Consider the following 19,979-nt stretch of genomic DNA (forward strand, 5'->3'; position numbering starts at 1 on the left):
AAAAAAATATTTCAGGTATAAACAAAATTTCATAGTAGGAAAGGAACATTGTATTTTTTAGTACTCCAGTTAGCAACAAAGAAATTGACATTTAGTCTGTAGTTGGTACTTTTTGAGTATCCATCTAGAAAGTTAGAGACAGAGCCTAGAAACCCAGCTTTGAAGTCTAAATTTAAATATATTTTAAATTGTTTAAGCATAGTGATTACTAGGACTTTGTTTTTTCCTAAATGTCAATAATTCATACTTTATATTATTTTTTATGTTACTTCATTAATACTTCATAGGCTCTGGCTATGAACGAATGATAGGCATTTGAAATGTTTCATTTTATTTGAGAAGCAATATTACTCACTGATGAGAATAAATGTTTGACTATACATATGTTCAGAGTAGCTTTTTGAAGATAGATCTAAATAGATCTAATTACAAAGTGAGCTAAATCTGTTTGTCAAGTTGGGTGTTGGTGGCTCAAGCCTAGCTTATTCAGGAGGCTATTGAAATCAGCCTGAACAGAAATGTCTGTGAGTCTCTTATCTACAGTAAACGAGCAAAAAGCCAGAAATAGAGATGTGGATCCATGGGAAGAGTTCCTGCCTTGAGCTAACAAATCCCTAGTGAGAGCACGAGGTGCTGAGTTTTTATGTAATATTTCTGAAAAATAGAAAAGGAATTTATGCTATTCAGATATAGAATGACACTTTGATTTAATATTCACACACCTTGTTGAATGATGAACTCGAATAGGGGAAAAATCCATGTCAAAAATCTTGCATTTTTTATAATCCAATTCATATTTTGAATTGCCCTGTCATTGTTGAAATGTTTGTTTGCTTTGTTTACTTTGTTGTGTTTTGAGGAAAGTGAAAATTATAATAAAATCTACATAAGCTAGTGACAATGCTAACATTATACAATGAAAAAGAAATGCTTTAGTTCACATGAAGTTCAGGTTAAAGATACCCTAAATTAAGAGACATATTTACTATTTCAAATTGGTAGTGACAGGCAATATCCTTGAAGAAAACTGTGTCACAAAGTACCACATTTCCCTCTCTGAGAGCCTAAATATTTACATATGTATTATAGGAACAAGGTTAAAGCATATAACACTTGAGGAAACCTTTCAGAAATATATGTACAAATACATACATATTCATGTTGTGAATTCATAAATTAAGATGTCTACCAAACTATTGTTAAAATAATCTGGGTACCTCTTATGAAGTGGAAGTTCTCTTAAAAAGTTAACAACCTTGAGGGCATCAATAGTAAGGAATGGTAAGGAACTGTGGCCTGCCTAGAAGCTGTGAGAGAAATGTTTCATCTAGTGGCTTCCCAGTAATAGAAATCCACATTTAAAGACCTCATAAATTTTATAGTCATTGGAATTTGTCCATTGTTGCCCTTTTTCATTGTAGGTAATTCAGGAGATGATTCAAATGTGCAAATCATTTGGTTTGTGTTTTTTTCCTGGTGTGTTTTCTTAAATTGGGAAAACAAATTTAACAAGCTACATCAGTTCTATTCATATAAAGCATCTACATCAATGTAACATAGAAGTATTCATTTAAGAGGATGTTCATAGTTACATTCCCCATTGACAAAAAGAAGACTTCACACATACCACTCCATGTGAATGTTTTCAATGCCACTTTTACTAATGTTTTATGCTGTCTGTTAATAATGACAGATAATTTTATGCAATAAACATAAGGAATATTTCAAGATTCTAAATGTTAATAGCTTTTAATGAGTCTAAGATTTTAATAAAAATTTATACACTGAAGAGTCGATTTAAGTAAAATTAGAAATTATTTTAGTCTTTTCATTTGTTTGAACTATTCCATAGATTTGAAGCATATTTTTCAGAGAAGAAGCATGTAATTTATTAACTAGTGGCTTTCTGTATTCACTTGTCATTTAGCAATCAAAAAGGAAAAGTGAACTCTACAACTGATATACTGCTCTAACTTTTTGTAAAACAGTTTTAGGAAAATTTAACAAGACTTTTTCTACAAATACTGTATGTTTTTTCTCTAAGCAGTTCTGTGTGTTTGCGTGTGTGTTTTTTGCGTGTATGCACACTCACGTGTGTGTGTGCAGACATATCGTTTGATCATAAGGATTGGAGAGGGGAAATTAATTTGTGTTATGATCAGTTATATGATCATAATGACAATGATTTCATTGCTCTCATGTGTAAGTCTGTCACATTTAATTTCATTGAATCTTTGTTGCAGAGTTTGCATGTGGTGTTATTTTTAGTAGCAACTATTTGACATTGGAAATCGTGCTTTATGATAATTCCTATTTAATTATAACATTTTAAACTAAAATGAGTGATGTTGAAATGGTCTTGCACATTTTGATTCCAATATTTGATTATCATGATCTTGTTTAAAGAACTTCTCTCTATATCATCCTGTTACATATTCCAAAATCCAAGAGATAATAGAAAAATATTTGCATTTTCTTGTATGTATATATATATATATACACATGTGTGTGTGTATATATATATATATATATAATCTCAGCTATCTATAAGCTGCTTCTGCCAACTATGAGGTCCTACTTTTCAATGATTCACCTTTAGCATGTAAGCATGTGTGTGCTAGTCATTTACAATAAATAAAAGATAATAAAACGTGATCAATACTTTCAAAAATTGTACTTAGTATGAAATATTACCTTTTGGTAATTTTTCCAACTACTTGTTAGTAACATAGAGATATAGATATATAGATACAGGTATATTTGCAGGATGTATAGATAGAAAGATCAAACAGAGATCCACTGTAAGGTCCCAGGACCTCAACGTGTGTTAATACATTTTTAAGACCATTGTGCCGATAAACTTTATTCATAACACTTTGCATGAGTGATTATTAAGTGAAATTTGAATGTAGGTCTTGAATGAACCCTGAATGATCTGTTTGGTGGGGGTGGTGAATTCCTTTGTAGAGACGAAACCGATCAAGCTCTTCTGAGTGCAGCACGGTTGATAACCCTGTGCCAGGAGAAGGAGAAGAGGCGGAGGCTGAACCTGTGAATTCCGATGAACCAGAAGCCTGTTTTACAGATGGTATGAGAAAACCCAAAACGCAATTTTATTAATATTTTGTTTTAATATGTAATATTAATCAGTGGTTCTTTATTAAAAATTAAGTCGACCCTTCCATGGTGAGTTTGCCAAAAGTCTGTGACTAAAAGCTAATCCTGGCTCTGGCGCCCAGCTTGACCTTTCACACTTACACTACTCTACTGATGATAATTTTGAGCGACAATGCTGTATAAAGTTCCCTACTAGTGAAGGGTGCTCATGATTCTTATTTTGTATCAGCAATTCATATTCCCAACACTATGGGAGCACTGGAGCAGAAGTTCATGGCATAGATGGTACCATTGCCCTTTTCCTAAAACATTGAAGAGATTCATGAACATCAGCCAATTTCATACTCTTGACCAGTTTGTCTCAAAAGCCTTCTTCTGGAACCCTTCCCTGATTTCAAAGGCTTTGTGCTTTATATCTCTGAGTGTTCTAATTCTTTTCCTATTTATATTAATGACTATTTTCTTTACATCCCATAAGTAAAATCATATTTTCAATTCCTAGTTACCTTTTCTTGTATTCAAAGTCAGAAATATTTCAACCATGTATGAGGCTTGCACCACCATAAAAATCACATTCTTTTGTTCTATGTCTTGAGTTCTAGATCTCATTAGTTCTAGGTCTGGCTTAGCAATGACCTATTGTTCAATTGAATCTGTTGTCTTAAAACATGTCAAGTTATTCCCCTCACCTAATCTACTGCATCTTCCAGTCTTTAAGTCACTTAGTAACATTATGATCTACCCTTCCTGTCAAACTAAAAAAAAAAAGGCGCCAATCTTAATAATGTTTCATTAGAAATACTGAAGATAGAAAAAAGGTTTTCAGAAGATTCTAATTCATAGCAAAATTTAAGAACCATGATCTATAGCATAAAATTCTTGTGATGGTCCCCTATATTTGACGCAATACATTTTTCTTATACTAGTACAACGCATTCTTACTCACCTGTTATCTTATTGGGGACATTATTACTCCTGGAATTTCCAGGGGTCTAACTGAAATTAACAGTAACTTTTGCCTTAGCCTTGGAAAGCATGTACTACTTCCTAAACAAGTATTATCTGAGTTCAAACACTAACTTAGAATAGGATTGCAGTACAATACAGTAATGTAGGGAATGTGTGCTTTGAACTTTTTAAAATGCATTTGAACAAACTACCAATGAGCATATTAAAATATGATCCTTCAGATGCTTCATCTTTTTTTTATTCATTTATTTATTATTTGAACACAAATTTTTTGACAAGGTGTTGTGCAAAAAGGGTACAGTTACATCGCAGGACAGTGTGTACATTTCTTGTGATATCTTATGCCCTGTTTTTCTATCTCTTCTCTAGGTCAGGTAGACATACATACAATATACAATGTATCAAGAACATATACAGTAGCCACATGGCGACGCCCAAGACAGTTGGCCTAGGCCTTTAAATGTAATGGCGATATTAGACAGTATGTCGACAGTAGTTTTATATGAATGTACATACATAGCTTTTGAGCTATTGTATTCCCCTGAGAGGTCAATTTTTGACCTTTATATATTGAGAAATTGTTTGGTTTTAGTTACATACTGTTGAGTCGCTGCCCCAGTCCTGTGGGGAATACTATTTAACAATCAGTTTTTGGTTTCACAGACTTGGTCTCTACTGTCTCTCCGTCTCCCTTTGTTAACAGTCATATATCAGGGAGATCATGCCCCTTTGTTTTCTGTGTTCTAGGCTTGTCTCGCTCAACATTATTTGTTCGACCTCTGACCATTTCCCTGCAAATAACAATATTTCACCATTCCTAATCGCTATGTAGTATTCCATTGTGTATAAGTACCATATTTTTTGGATCCATTCGTCTGTGGAGGGGCATCTGGGTTGTTTCCATATTTTGGCTATTGTGAATTGTGCCACGATAAACATGGAAGTACAAATGTCTTTTTGATATCTTGGGACTTGCTGTTTAGGATAGATGCCTAGGAGTGGTATGGCTGGGTCATAGGGTAGGTCTATATTGAGCTTTTTGAGAAACCTCCATACTGTTCTCCAAAGTGGTTGTACTAATTTGCACTCCCACCAACAATGGAGAAGGGTTCCTCTTTCCCCGCACCCCCACCAGCATGTGTTGTTGCCTGAGTTCAGAGTATAGGCCATTCTAACTGGGGTAAGGTGGTATCTCAGGGTTGTTTTTATTTGCATTTCCTTTACTACCAGAGATGTTGAACATTTCCTCATGTGTTTCTTTGCCATTTTTATATCTTCTCTTGTGAAGTGTCTCTTTAGCTCCTTTGCCCATTTCCTAATATGTTTATTGGGCTTGGAGGGGCTTAGTTTTTTGAGTTCTCTGTAGATGACAGATATCAGGCCTTTGTCTGTTGCTGTGCTGGTAAATATCCTTTCCCATATCGTTGGCTGTCTTTCTATTTTGGTGGCTATGTCCTTAGCTGTGCAGAAACTTTTTAATTTGTAGTAGTCCCATTTGTTGAGTCTTTCCCCTATTTGTTGTGCCCCCGGGATTCTATTCAGGAAGTTCCTTCCTGTGCCTATAAGTTCTAGGGTCTTTTCACTCTGTCCTTCAGTAGTTTCAAGGATTCAGGTCTGATCTTGAGGTCCTTGATCCAGTTTGAGTTGATCTTGGTGCATGGTGATAGGCTTGGGTCTATTTTGAGTTTTCTGCATATGGCTGCCCAGTTCTCCCAGCACCAGTAGTTGAAGAGGCTATGTTTATTCCATTGTATATCTTTAGCTCCTTTGTCGAATATCAGTTGGCTGTAAGAGTGCGGTTTTATTTCTGGGTCTTCAATTCTAATCCATTGGTCTTCCGATCTGTTTTTATACCAATACCAGGCTGTTTTTGTTATGATGGCTGTGTAGTAGAGCTTGAAGTCTGGTATTGTGATATTCCTGCACTGCTTTTTTTGCCTAGATTTGCTTTGGCTATTCTAGGTTTTTTGCTGTTCCATATGAATGTATAGATTGCTTTCTCTATTTCAGTGAAGAATGTAACTGGGATTTTGATAGGGATTGCATTGAATTTGTATAACAATTTGGGCAATATGGCCATTTTCACTATATTGATTCCGCCTACCCATGAGCATAGGAGGTCTTTCCATCTCCTTGTATCTTCTTTGATTTCCCTTGTTAGATTTTTATAGTTTTCATTAAATAGGTCTGTCACGTCCTTGGTTCAGTTGATCCCTAGGTACTTTATTCTTTGTTTGGCTACTGTAAATGGAATTGTTTCCATAATTTCCTTTTCTGTTTGTATATGGCTGGTGTACAGAAGAGCTGCTGACTTTTGTGGATTGATGTTGTATCCTGCTACTTTGCCAAATTGGTTTATTAGGTGTAGGAGTTTGGGGACTGAGTTTTTTTGGGTCCATCAGATATAAGATCATGTCATCTACGAACAGAGATAACTTGATTTCTTACTTGCCAATGTGGATCACTTTGATGTCCTCCTCTTGCCTTATTGCTATGGCTAGGGATTCCAGCACTATGTAGAAAAGAAGTAGGGAAAGTGGGCATCCTTGTCTTGTTCCTGAGTTTAGGGGGAATGATTTAAGTTTCTCTCCATTTAATATGATATTAGCAGTTGGTCTGTTGTATATGGCTTTTATTGTTTTGAGGAATGTTCCATCTATTCCTATTCTCTCCAAAGCTTTTAATAGGTATGGATGTTGTATTCTGTCAAAGGCTTTTTGGGCATCAACTGAGATAAGAAAGTAATTCTTAATGTTAGATCTGTTTATGTGGTGAATTACGTTGATTGATTTACGGATGTTGAACCATCCTTGTGACTTTGGGATGAAGCCTACTTGGTCACGATGTATGATTTTCTTGATCAGTTTCTGGATCCTGTTAGCTAATATTTTATTGAGGAGCTTTGCATCTGTGTTCATTAGTGATATTGGTCTGTAGTGCTCTTTTTTTCTGTTGGGTCTTTACCTGGTTTGGGAATGAGTATGATATGAGCTTCGTAGAATGAGTTTGGGATTTCTCCCTCTGTTTCTATTTTGCAGAAGAGTTTGAGGAGTATTGGTATTAGCTCATCACTAAAGGATTTGTAGAATTCGTTGGTGAATCTATCTGAGCCTGGGCTTTTCTTTGTTGGGAGGTTCTTGATTACCCCCTGTATCTCACTCTAAGTTATTGGTTTATTTAGTTGATTTATTTCTTCTTGGTTCAGTTTGGGCAGTTTGTACTTCTCTAAGAATTGATCCATTTCTGTAAAATTATTGTTCTTTGCTGAGTAGAGGTTTTGGAAATAGCTCCTTATGATTGTTTGAATATCGTGTGTACTTGTTGTAATTTTTCTGGTGGAGTCCTTGATTTTACATATATGAGTCTCTTCTTTTTTTTGTAAGTCTTACTAGGGGTCTGTCAATTTTGTTTATTTTCTCAAAGAACCAGCTTTTAGTCTTATTTATTTGTTGAATGGTCTTTCTATTTTCAATCAGATTTATCTCTTCTTTAATCTTTGTGATCTCTCCCCTCCAAGTCGTTTTAGATTCTGTCATTTCTTGTTTCTCCAGTTGTTTTAGTTTCATCGTGAGGTTATTCACCTGCTCTGCTTCCATTCTTTTCATGTGAGTGCTGAGGGCAATGATCTTGCCCCTCAGTACTGCCTTAGTTGTGTCCCATAGGTTTCTTTGTGATGTGTTTTCATTATCATTGTGGCTTATGAATTCGTTGATTTCATCTTTAATTTGGTCTGTGGCCCAAGTGTTGGATAGCAGTGTGGGGTTTAGCCTCCAAGAGTGTGTATAGCCTCTGTGGTATCCTTTGTTGTTGAGGGTTACCTTTAATCCACTGTGATCAGATATAATACGTGGGATGACGTCAATACTTTTGTATTTGCTGAGGTTCTTTGTGTGGGCTATGACGTGGTCAATTTTGGAATATGATCCATGGGCTGCTGAAAAGAAGGTGTATTGGGTATCTGTAGGGTGGAAGATTCTGTATAGGTCTGTCAGATCCATTTGGGATATGGTGTTACTTAGGTCCTCAGCTCCCTTGCTGATCCTCTGGGTGTTGGATCTGTCTCTTGGAGAGAGTGGGGTAGTAAGGTCACCCACTATGATTGTGTTTGCGTCTATCTTGTTCTGTAATTCTGTGAGAATTTGCTTGACATATGTAGGGCCTCTTTTGTTCGGTGAGTATACATTTATCACCGTGATGTCTTGATTCTGGATTTTTCCTTGAATTAATATGTAGTGTCCTTCTTTGTGTTTTTGAGTTGATTTTAATGAAAAGTCCAGCTTGTCTGAGATCAAGATGGCTCCACCTCCATTTTGGTAGTTTCATTTGATTGGTAGATCTTGCTCCATCCTTTCATTCGGAGCGTGGTTTTGTCTATTGCTGTAAGGTGGGTCTCTTGTAGGCAGCAGATGTCAACTTTTTGTTTGCGGATCCATCCTGCCAGTCTGCTCCTCATTATCGGAGAGTTTAAACCATTTATATTTAAAGAGATCAAGAATAAGGGTGTTTTTTCTCCTTCCATTTTCTTGCTGGGCTGTTTTTTCCTCTTTTTTTTTTTGTCTTGTCTTTAGTGAGCTGTTCTTTCTGTTGGACTTTGGCTATTGTAGTTTCTTTCTGATTCTGTCTGTGTGTGTTGTACGATCTCTGTTGGGTGGGGCTCCCCTCTTAGAATTCGCTGTACGGCTGATTTTTTATTCACATACTCCTTTAGCTCCTCTTTGGTGTGGAAAGATCTGGTTTTCCCTTCGAATGTGAACTCCAATTTCGCTGGATATTTGATCTGATGTTGCATATTGTTAGCCTGAACTACTTGGATGGTGTTCTTCCACTCACTTCATGCTTGGTAAGTTTGTGTGGATAGGTCAGCTGTTATTCGAATCCTCTTCCCATTGTAGAAAATTTCTTTCTTCGCTTTGGCTGCATTCAGAATTTGCTCTTTAATCTTGAGGTCTGAAGTCTTGAATATCATGTGCCTTGGGGTGGCTTTTCTGGGGTCTGGCCTGCCCGGTGTCCTATAGGCTTCGGTTACCTGGATGGGGTCCCCTGTGATATTGGGGAAGTTTTCTCCAATAACTTTATTGAGAACATGTTTCAGCCCTCTGCTCTGGTATTTGGCTCCTTCTGTTCCAATTATGCACATATTATATCTCTTGTCTTTGTCCATTAGTTCCTGGATTAGTCTGCCCTGAAGCTTTACCATTTCTTGGAGTATGGTCATTTTCTGGTTGTTGTCAGCTGCTTCATCATCCAGGAGAGAGATTCTGGATTCCATATGGTCCACTCTTTGTGTTAATGTTTCAATTGTGGAGTTTATGGATGTCAGAGAGCTATTTATGGTTGTCAGATCAGCTCTGATCGTGGAAATTTCTATTTCAGTTCTCAGGATGTTAAGATTTTCTTTAAAGGAGGCTTGCATTATATCCATTTTTGCTTCCATTTCTTTAAAGAAGGTTTGCATTGTATCCATTTTTGCTTCCATTTCTTTCTCGGCTTCCTGGGTGTCCTTCAAGATTTCTGCTCTAAACTCCTGGAATTGTTTTCTGATTTCATTTCTGACGCTTTCCATCATTCCTATTAACATGGCCTCATTTGCTTTTTTATTCTCCATCTCCTCTTCAGTCGTGCTGCTTTTTGGAGCTGGCGAGTTGGCTTGTTCTTTGATGAACTGTGTTATGTTTCTTTGTGATTTGCGCATCTGGAGATCTGTGGATAGCTTCTCAGGTTTGGTTGGTAGCTTTGCCCTCCCTCCTGTGTAGGCGCGTCTACCAACACAGGTTCTGCTGCTGTGGCCCCGCCCACCTGTGCGGGGTATGCCTACCAGAGCTGGCGCTGGTGCCAGAGGCCCCGCCCACCTGTGCGCTATGTACCCACTACAACAGGCGCTGGTGCTGTGGCCCCTTCCACTTTAGCGCGTTAAGCCTCCAAGAGCGAGCCCCAGGTTGTTAGGTTGTGTTTGCGCCCTCCCGCGAGTCCGTTGTGGGGGGTGGTATGTGTGGGGTCCAGTGGTATCAACTGTCCAGGTGTGGGTTAGCACCCTCAGACCTCACCTCTGCTGCGAGGGGGGGACATGATCAGGCCCAGGTGCCCCTGTTGTGCTGGTATTGCCCACCAGTGCCTGTGATTTTAGTTGTAAGAGTCCGCGAGGTCCAGGTGCCTCGGGTGGGGTTTGCACTGCCAGCCGTCCCCTGGCCCCTGTTGGGAAGGGGGCAGGGCCAATTCGGCCAGATCTGGATCCTGTGTGGCCTTGGGGCTGCTCTGCCCTTCCCCTGCTAAACTGACTTCCCAGCACCTGATGGGAGCTTCCCGCCTGATTTGGGGGTTCTTTGTTCCCTCGGGGTGGGGAGTGGGAGGGAGGGAGATCTAGCTTCTTTGTAGGGCTTGGGTCTCTGATAGCTGGTCTCCTGTTGGGTGAGGGGGTAATGGGGGACTCACTGATCCTGGATTGTGTGTGTGTCCCGCACAGCCATTGGTCCTTCAGGGGGTGGCGAAGTGTTGTGTGGCATCCCCGGTTCCCTCCTTCTGCCGTGCTGGGTTCCCCAGCCGCCGTCTGTCTGAACCCGGTGTGGACCCGAACTTCTCGTCGCTGCCGTTGTATGTATTGGTCCGCACCCTCCCTAGTGACCGTGGGGTCTCCCGCTCTCTTAATTCTGTGCTTCTGGCAGCCTGCCTGCCGATCGCTGGGTTCCCCTTTCCCAGCCTGGCCCTGTTTGGGCCAGGGTCGGCTGCTGCGGGGAGGGTGCCCCGGAGATTCTCCGGCCCTGTGTAGGTTTTTGGCTCTTCTTTTATACTCTTTTGCATTTTCCTGCGTATCTCCACTGCTTCTGGCTGCTTGTTTTGCTGGGTTCTTGATGGGGTGTTGGGTGTTGGAGTTCCCAGCTCGCTATTCAGTTGGAGTGAGTCGGGGTGCCTCCCTGCTGTGTTGGCACCATCTTTCTCTCCCCAGATGCTTCTTCTTTAAAATAGGGATATTTGTATCATGGAAATGTTGAGGGGATCAAATAAATTAAGGCTCAATTAACACCCCTTTTCCTTTTGCCTTCCTTTTTCAATTTTGTTAACAGCCTAATACAATGCATGGATTTCCTCTTTGTAACATATTCACTATATATGAGAAGCAAATTATTTGGGTATAATCAATATAATTTTGTGTTTGCTGAAGTTATGCCATAAGCAAACACTGTAGAGTTTTCTTCAGAAGTTTTCGTTTATAAGCATTTATGAATTTGATCTATAAATATGGCATGTTCCTCAACAGACTGACTCATAAAATTAAAATTTTACAAATGCTATTGTGATGTTCCTGTCCATTTTATGAATGATCCTTACTTATAATTTTTGTATGACTAGAAAATAATATAGGATAATCAAAGAACTTAGCGTTTCAACCCAAAAGAATTCTAGAAAAAAATTATCTAACTACGGACTATACTATTTCCAACTGTAGGAGTTATCTTATTCAGAACTATGCAAAGGTAATTGTGTGTGTGTGTGTGTGTGTGTGTGTGTGTGTGTGTGTGTGCGTGTGCTAGTCCTGTGATTGAATTCAGGGCCTGGGCACTCTCTCTAAAGTTTTGCGCTCAAGGATAGCACCCTACCATTTGAGCTACAGCTCCATTTTGGCTTTTTGGTAATTAACTGGAGATAAGAGATTCACAGATTTTCCTGCCTAGTCTGGCCTTAAACCAAAATCTTAAGGTAATTTTTAATCCTACAAAACATTATTGAGGATATTTCTAAAATGATTCATAATTTTATATTGGGGTCAGTGTAGAGATATGTTACATAAGAATGTTTTCAAGGAAACCTTGGCTTAGACTAACTTGATAGAACATTTGATAGAACATAACTGTTGATAGAACATAACAGAATCCCATTATATTGTCTCAATCAATTGAGACAACATAATGGTGTCAGCTCACTTTGGTGTGCTTCACTGGTAATTATGTAGCTGCCACACCTGCTGGGTTAAGAGGCTCAATCTGATAAATACAACCGAGCAAACAATTTGATCAGCTGTTGAACCACTTATTCACATATTCATTCCTTCAGCCAGTAAACCAATAATTATCATGCACTTTTCATATGCTATGCCCAGCTCTTGGAAATGAAAGAAAATAGAGCTATGAGTAAAACAATGTCCTTTACCCAAATAAATATAGGAATATGGAGAAATCAAGAGAAAAGCATAAGAATGAAGAAATGGGATGCAGGAACTATCATATAAAAGTGGGTGGTTGAGAAAGCCTGTCTGTGAAGGTGACATTTGATGTAAAGTCAGTTCACTTGGGCCATATAAACATGAGGAAAGGTATTTTGGGCAGAGTAACAAAGACACTACCTAGCACTAAGAGGTTGCATAATATTTAAGGAAAATTAAGGGGCAAGAATGTGTGGAACAGGCTGAGAGACGGGAAGTGTAGTAAAGGTTGACACTGGAGACTGATTAGAGGGCAGGGCAGGGCATAAAGAGCATGAAAGACTGAAGTCCAGGATCTAACTGTGTGGCTCACAATATGTAGTCTTAAGGAAATATAGGTGGTGCACAATGTCAGAGCTGGGAAATTAAGGTTCCTGCAATAATTCAGATGAGACATTATGGCAACTTATGCTTTCACAACAGAGTTGCAGATTGGGAGAGTATAAGATTCTGAGTTTTTTTTTTTAATTTAAGGGTTCTTGGTGAATACATAAGAAATACAAAAAGAAAAACAAAAGGAGACAAAGATGACTCCTTGTTTGCTGCTTTGAAAACTGGAAGTATACTATTTCAACAATAAAAAATGAGAAGGCTTATCAGGATGGGAAATAATGAATTCTTTCTTTTACATTAGAAATTACTTTTGGGCTTCAAGAGCTGAACTGAAACTAATTCCAATTCACAGCAACCACTGGTCTCCAGGGAGTTTTTGTTGCTGTTGTTATTGTTATCAAAATGGGAACAGAAAAACCGAAGTATAATAGTTAAACAAGAGCAATGCTTTTATTGAAGATGGGTGTTAAAATTATTTTGTTCATTGTCTCAAGTCCACTGATTCTTTCAGCTTCATAAATATCACCTTGATAATGTGTTTTGTCTTTAGCTCTGTTCCCTGGCATTGTAATTCAAGATTTTAAACTCCTTCCTTAGGTCTTGCACTGTTCATCAGTAGCCTCAGTTCTACAAATTAGGAATATTACATAACCCTTTTAGAATATGTTTTATCTTCATGTATTTGTACAAAGGAGTTATATTCACAAAGCCATTTATGATTACATTCAACATTCTCACCCACCCCTCCTATCTCACCAATTCCCTCACTTTACTTAATCTTTATGATATGTATTGACTTATTTTTTGGCCATTTAACAAAAGCAGTCTATGTATACAATTCATCTTGATTTGCATCAACATCTTCAACCCCCACTTCAACCCATTCCTTCCCTTATGTTTCGCAATTCTATGGTATGTATATAATGAATTCTTGCCTGCATTCTACCAGATTCACCCTTCATTCTTCTACCCCTCTCCCCTTGACCTTATCCTACCACCACCACCACCTTACAAGTACATATTTTCTGGTACTTATTTTGTTGAGCTTTGACTTAGTCTTTTTAAAGAATTATACTATTTCAAATCTTCATAGAATTTATAATATTTCACTTGCAAACACTTGCATACCACCCAGTGTTTTTACTTATAGATTAATAAGCACATTGTAGCTACCACAAATGAGGGAAACCATGCAACCTGTGTTTCATTGAGTCTGGCTTACTTCACTTTAATTTTCTACAAGTCATCCAAATTTCTTATGAATGGTATCATTCTTTCTGATGGATGAGGAGAAATCCATGGTGTATATATGCACCACATTTTCTTTAACCATTTGCTCTTTGAGAGATATCTGGGCTTATTCCATATCTTGGCAATAGTAAGTAATACTTCAGTGAACATGGCTGTGCTTGTCGCTTTACTGTAGTCTTGTTTATACACTATCAGATAAATGCCCAGGAGTTGGGATTGCTCCAGTTTAGTTTATTGTTTTGAGGATCTCCATACTGCTTTCCAGAGTAGTTGAAAATTTACATTCCAAACAACAGTGTAATAAAGTTTCCTTATGGCCTCATTTCCTTTAGGGTCAAAGATGTTGAACATTTCTTCATGTGTCTATTGGTCATTAATACCTCTTCTAAGAAGTCTTCCTATTAAATTATTAAATCATTTATTAATTGGGTCGTTGTTTCTTCAAGGGTGTATATGTCTCTTAGATGCTACTAGATTCTACACTGTACTTTTTTTTGCTTATAAAACTTGTGAATGATATGATCAGAATTTGAGTTAGAGAAGAATGACATCTTTTTCTTCAAATGATGCATTTTCTGTTAATTTGGTAGATAGAGATAAAACATCTCTCAAAAATGTCCTCAGTTCACCAACTTCCTGTAAATAATTCTAACCTGGATAATAGGACAACCATTTCTTTGCCAGCTGGTTTTCATTTCTTTGGGAAAAATGTGAACAAAATATTTGTCTTAGTGAATATTGACATTTTAAAGCAACAATTGGGAAATGCTGATTTTCTTAATGTAGTTTTCATTAATGATACTGACCATAATGTTATAATTTCATTAATAACTAATATGTTTTTGAAGAGGGCAACAGTTTCCTTTTTACGTGAGAGCATTGGTTTCACATGATGAAATCCAGTATAGACTTTATGTAATGCATCATGAGAGTAGATTAATGAAGCCAGTAAAAAGACATAGATAGCATTCACCCAATAGGGCTAATTAGAGTGTTTGAGAAGTTCTCTGTTGTGTTTACATTTAATTAATAGTCCTTTTAAAGAGAATGTGTGATAATGTTGCTAACCATCTATGTTGGAAATCTATTGGGATATGCCTTTGCACAAATGCCAGACTGGCGACTGAGCACAGCAGCCTCAACAAACTAGGAGAAGTTCCTAACAAGTTAATTCTGAGGTAATATTGTTAGCTCAAAGTCTTCTATATTTGACTCCTTAGCCTAAATATTTTATTTGCATGACCACAAAAGAAAGAGATGAACAAAAACTAGTCCTGATCTTAGCTGGCATATATGTGTGTGTGTATGTGTATATATATCATATATATAGTGTGTGTAAATACACTAATGATTATTACACAGTTTTCTTGCTTAGATTTTCCTTTTGCACTTAGCTTCACACCTCCAAGTATTTACCAGATATCTGTGTTTAGACATTTCAGTCATCTTAAACTCCTAACTCCTCAAATTAGCCCCCGTTTTTATGGTTTTTATTCATTGCAGATCTGAGTCATCAAATCCAGCTACTTTTACCTGAGAAATATTTCTTAAATCTACTGTTGCTTTAGTTCTTTACTGAAGTTAACCCTAATCTATTCCACTTGACAGATGCCTGGTTTGGGGTCTTTTTCATTCCTACCCATCTCCATTACCCCTTCTAACTTATTCACATACACCATTGGAGATACATTTAAAGTGCGTAGTTGTCTATACCATTTATTTTCATTGTTTTCCCTCTCCTTTTCAATCTCTAGAGATCATAGATCTAACTTCTTAAAAGAGACAATTCTTTCTCAGAACCTTGCATCTTGTGTGTATCTTGCTTTCCTCCTAAAGCAAAGCTGAATGCAATTCTTACTGTAATATTTTTATACTGTACTATTGCCCTGAAATCATCTCTGAAATACTTAAAAAAAAAAAAAAACTGATGTCATGATTCAGTTCTGGCCACACTCATCCAAGATTCCTCTTCTGACTTCTTCTCAATAAACAAGCTAGGTTAGCTTGATTTTTTTCCCCTTCCCTCCACACCCCCCTCCCATTCTCTAAATGTTCTCCTCATATCTGTTAGTTGCCTTTGAGGGTGACTATCATTTGTTTATGTGTCCATCTACCAAACAGAAAGTGAATTCCCTGAGAAGAAATCACCTACATAGCTCTGAACATAGAATACATAAATAAATACTTGATGGATAAATGAATGGATTAATAATAAATAATAAAAAAAATCTTTAAAAAAACAAAAAGTATCCTCAATTTCTATGGATTTTGTAGCTATTATACCTAAGTAGTCCCATGCTAGATTTTTCTTTATTTTTAAATACTTAAAAATAACTTTGTTGAGCCAGATGGCCATGGTTCATGCCTGTAATCCTCAGAAGGCTGAGATCTGAGGATTGTGGTTTGAAGTCAGTGTGGGCAGGAAAGTCTGTGAGACTCTTATCTCCAAAAAAATTACTCAGAAAAAGCTGTAAGTGGTGCTGTGGCTCAAGTGGTAGAGTGCTGGCCTTGAGCACAAGGATAGCTCACAAGCTCTGAGTTAAGGCCCTAACACCAGTTAAAAAATGTTTCTAATAATTTTGTTTACATCTTTTAATAAAAATACATTTCCTTTAAACTTAATTTTAGGAATTTCTATTAATTTCCGTAATGTTGTTTAGGACAATAGCAAAAAATTTAACAGAAGAATGGAGGCATCTCAGATTATATCATCAAATAAGGACTTGAAATGCATTTTCCCTCAGAATCCTTTAGAGTTTAGTTCATTTATTCATGTATTCATTCATTAAAGTGGTTTTAAGCAGCATAGAAAAGATTGATCAATAAGAGCTCAGAGAATAATATACTAAATGTTTAAAATGATTGAAAAATCTTAAGAACACACTATACAAGTTTGAAGATGAGCTAAAATGGCCTCCAAATGGAATCTACCGGGAACTTTACATACAGGTACTAGAAATTATCTAGTTCAGGGACTATCACAGAAATAGATTTCAATTCATATACTTTTAGTAGTCCAAATATTTTAGCTCTGTAGATGATGACAATATTCTTTCTGTGTAGTCATGAAGAAAATATAAATCAAAATCAGAACTTACCATTACTAAGATGGCTATGTTTTTCTGTCAGTGCCATTTTGTTTTGGTGAAGGGAAGCAGGAATAGGAAACCTCCTTCACTGCTACTTAATCAGTTTGTTTATACTAAGTATTGAGATTTTACATGCATGTTTTCTGGCTAGGATGTGTACGGAGATTCCCATGCTGCCAAGTTAACATAGACTCAGGAAAAGGGAAAATATGGTGGAATATCCGAAAAACCTGCTACAGGATAGTAGAACACAGTTGGTTTGAAAGCTTCATTGTTCTCATGATCCTGCTCAGCAGTGGAGCTCTGGTAAGTGATCTCATACCTAAGTCAATAAACTGTCAGTGCTTTTAATAAATGATCTGGAAGATAAAACATCATAGCCAGTTTAAAAATAAACTGAAAAATTAACCCTTGTGACAACCAAGGACAAAAAATTAGTGAAGTTCAATGAATATTTAACTGGGTCTCCTAAATGTCAGGCATTATTCGTGCTTCCTTGAGTACCAAAATGGATAGGATCCAGGAACTATTCTCAGGAACCTGAATGGCTAATAGGGGAGACAACGATTACAGAACAGGGTATATTTATAAATTGAGTGCACACATAAAGCTCTTAGCAAAGAAAATAAGTGTATATTTTTTACTTTAGGATATTAGATGGCAATCTACAGAGTCTAGAAAGAATAAACATTTTTTTCAGCCAAGCAAGGTAGACTGAGCGAACCAGATATATAATGCTAAAGAAGCATAAAAATTACCCAGGGGATTAACAGTGGCTGCACTTCACAGAATGTTGTGGTAGGGAGAACAAGTACAGCTGTCCAGATACCTTAAGAATGGTAAGCATTAGTCCTCTCATGAAGCAGTGAACATGCTTTTATAGAGGAAGAAAAATGGTAGTCTAAAGTCAGTTTTACATTCTCACACATACACAAGTATTTTGTGTGCAAGTTGAAAGAGATCTGAGAGAACTACAGATTCACTGAGCCTTTCCCTAATTGCCTTTCTTTCCTGCTGACTCTAGCAGAGATGAGCTATTAGGAGCTATTAGGTTCCTAGATCCAGCCAAGTATTCACTAGAGAGTTCCAAATACATCTTACATCTCAAAAACAGGAAATATAGTAAGAAGAGCACTGCTTTACTTACTTCGTGTTGTCCAGGTAGGAATCTTAGCATTATCTGTAACATCAGCTTGAGTAACCAATGAAGTTAATTCTATGACTAAGATTCAGGAAGAGATATCAAATTTAAAGAGGTTTAGAGTATCCCCTTGTTCAAAATGTCTAAAAAATTAAAGTGACATTTTTGGAGAAGTGAATATTTAAAAACAGAATTCAAACGAATCTTATGAGGAATAAAAGGAATAGTTTCAACAAGTTGATATTTGTATTTAGGAACTTGGCATCCACTCAGATAACATGTATAGATAAATAGGTTGAATTGAGAATCCTTGTACTAGTATTTAAAGATAATAAAGAAATTATAGAAATATCTCTAAAATATCAATACAAATCCACATGATTAATACATAGGAATTGTATTTTAAAACCTTTATCTAGATCTTCTCATTTAATTTTCAAGCAGCTCTGTGAAGTTATAGTGTTTTGCTCATTCTCTCAATTAAGAAGGTGAGTTCAGAGTTTAAAATTTAGCTGAGTGTTCCAACTCTAGTAACAGACAGCTGCAACTGAGTTATGGTAAAATGTCACAACCATTGTTTGTTTCACTCATCAAAAGAAAACACCAAAAAGAAAATAAATTAATGAATTGTAGCAGAAATGAGGAAGAGGAAATCTTAAGTCTCAAATCAAGTAGATCTCACATGATGTCATCCTTTCTTCTTCTTGCTCATGCATCCACCCCAGAAACTTGGATCCCTGCAGCTGTGTCCTGTCAGACACAGCTGTAGGTCCAGTTAGAATGAGGTACACACTGATTTCCACTATTGCTGATCCTGCTAGGAACCTGAGCCTCAGATCTAACAACAGGCTTCTTCATCCATGGGACCAACTCTCTTACTTGTTGTGTTGGGGTAGCGTATCTGATTGCTCCAGAACTTGGAGAAGGGGACAAGAAGTCCTGAGATTTAAAAGCCTTTCCTGAACTTCAATTCCACTCACTTTCACAACCTTGACAGATGCTGGCACCTTTGTCATGCACTTAGTAGATATATCCTTTCTCTGTCCCAACTTCTCTGCTTTCTTCAGTATCAGAACCATAGCTTATTGTTTAAAAAATACTGTTAAGGATAGTTTTTAAAATATTGATTTTGGACAAAATATTACTTTGGACAAAAAAATAAGAATGACATAACTTTACGACCTTCAATAGATAATAAAATGTTAACATACCAAGTGATAAATCCTTGGGATATCATTCTCCCACCAAGGTAAAAAATGTTTCACTATGAAACCAAACATTCTAATGATTCAGTTCTGCTTAAGAATAATCATTTCAGGCCCTGAGTAAGCCCCATTCTTCACATGATTTCTCAAGGGATTTGCAGCTATGACTGTGATATCATTGAGTCTCACTTAACAAAAATTATTGGAGAATAAGGTTTATTGGGTGAATTTAAAAATAATTTGTAGAGTCAAAGTTGTTAATGAGTGATGAAACATAAGTACGGAATTTCAAGAGAATATTCACCTGTATTCGGTAGCCTTATTATGCTACTGTAATAACTCATTTCACAATCCCTTTTATACCTCCTGCCTTGTTCTTGACATAATGATTGGACACTGGAATGTATAAGCAAGAAGATGTTACAAGTCCTATGGGTGAGTGTGAAGGGAAGCTCAGGATGAGAAAGTTTAGAGGGACAGATCAGGTCTCATTCAATTTGAAAAGGAGGGAAAGCATCAATTGAAGGTAGAAATCACTGCAGATGTCAGAGATCATGAGTCTGCCAGAGGACTTAAAGTAATTGCTTTCCTCTGTCCTTTCCATCTCCTGGTAGCCACAGGAGAGACGGCTATAGCTCTAAGAAAGTAGGTATAAAGTAGAAGACAACCTGCTCACATCA

At 37.1% G+C, this 19,979-nt stretch overlaps 1 protein-coding gene and 1 long non-coding RNA gene across 4 annotated transcripts in view; one reads left to right on the top strand and one right to left on the bottom strand.

Annotated features, from left to right (window-relative positions):
* The window catches only part of Scn9a (sodium voltage-gated channel alpha subunit 9), an 83,290-nt gene that overhangs the window by 46,100 nt on the left and 17,211 nt on the right, over positions 1-19,979 (top strand). For all 3 annotated transcript variants that reach the window (XM_048345300.1, XM_048345302.1, XM_048345301.1), the window contains exons 17-18: positions 2,968-3,088; positions 17,105-17,259. In XM_048345300.1, the coding sequence (XP_048201257.1) occupies positions 2,968-3,088; positions 17,105-17,259 (276 nt within the window). The remainder of the gene's footprint in view (positions 1-2,967; positions 3,089-17,104; positions 17,260-19,979) is intronic.
* LOC125350599 overlaps positions 1-19,979 on the bottom strand; it is a 37,130-nt gene that overhangs the window by 610 nt on the left and 16,541 nt on the right. The window lies entirely within an intron of this gene.

Source organism: Perognathus longimembris, chromosome 4 (assembly GCF_023159225.1).
Source record: "Perognathus longimembris pacificus isolate PPM17 chromosome 4, ASM2315922v1, whole genome shotgun sequence".
NCBI lineage: Eukaryota > Metazoa > Chordata > Mammalia > Rodentia > Heteromyidae > Perognathus > Perognathus longimembris.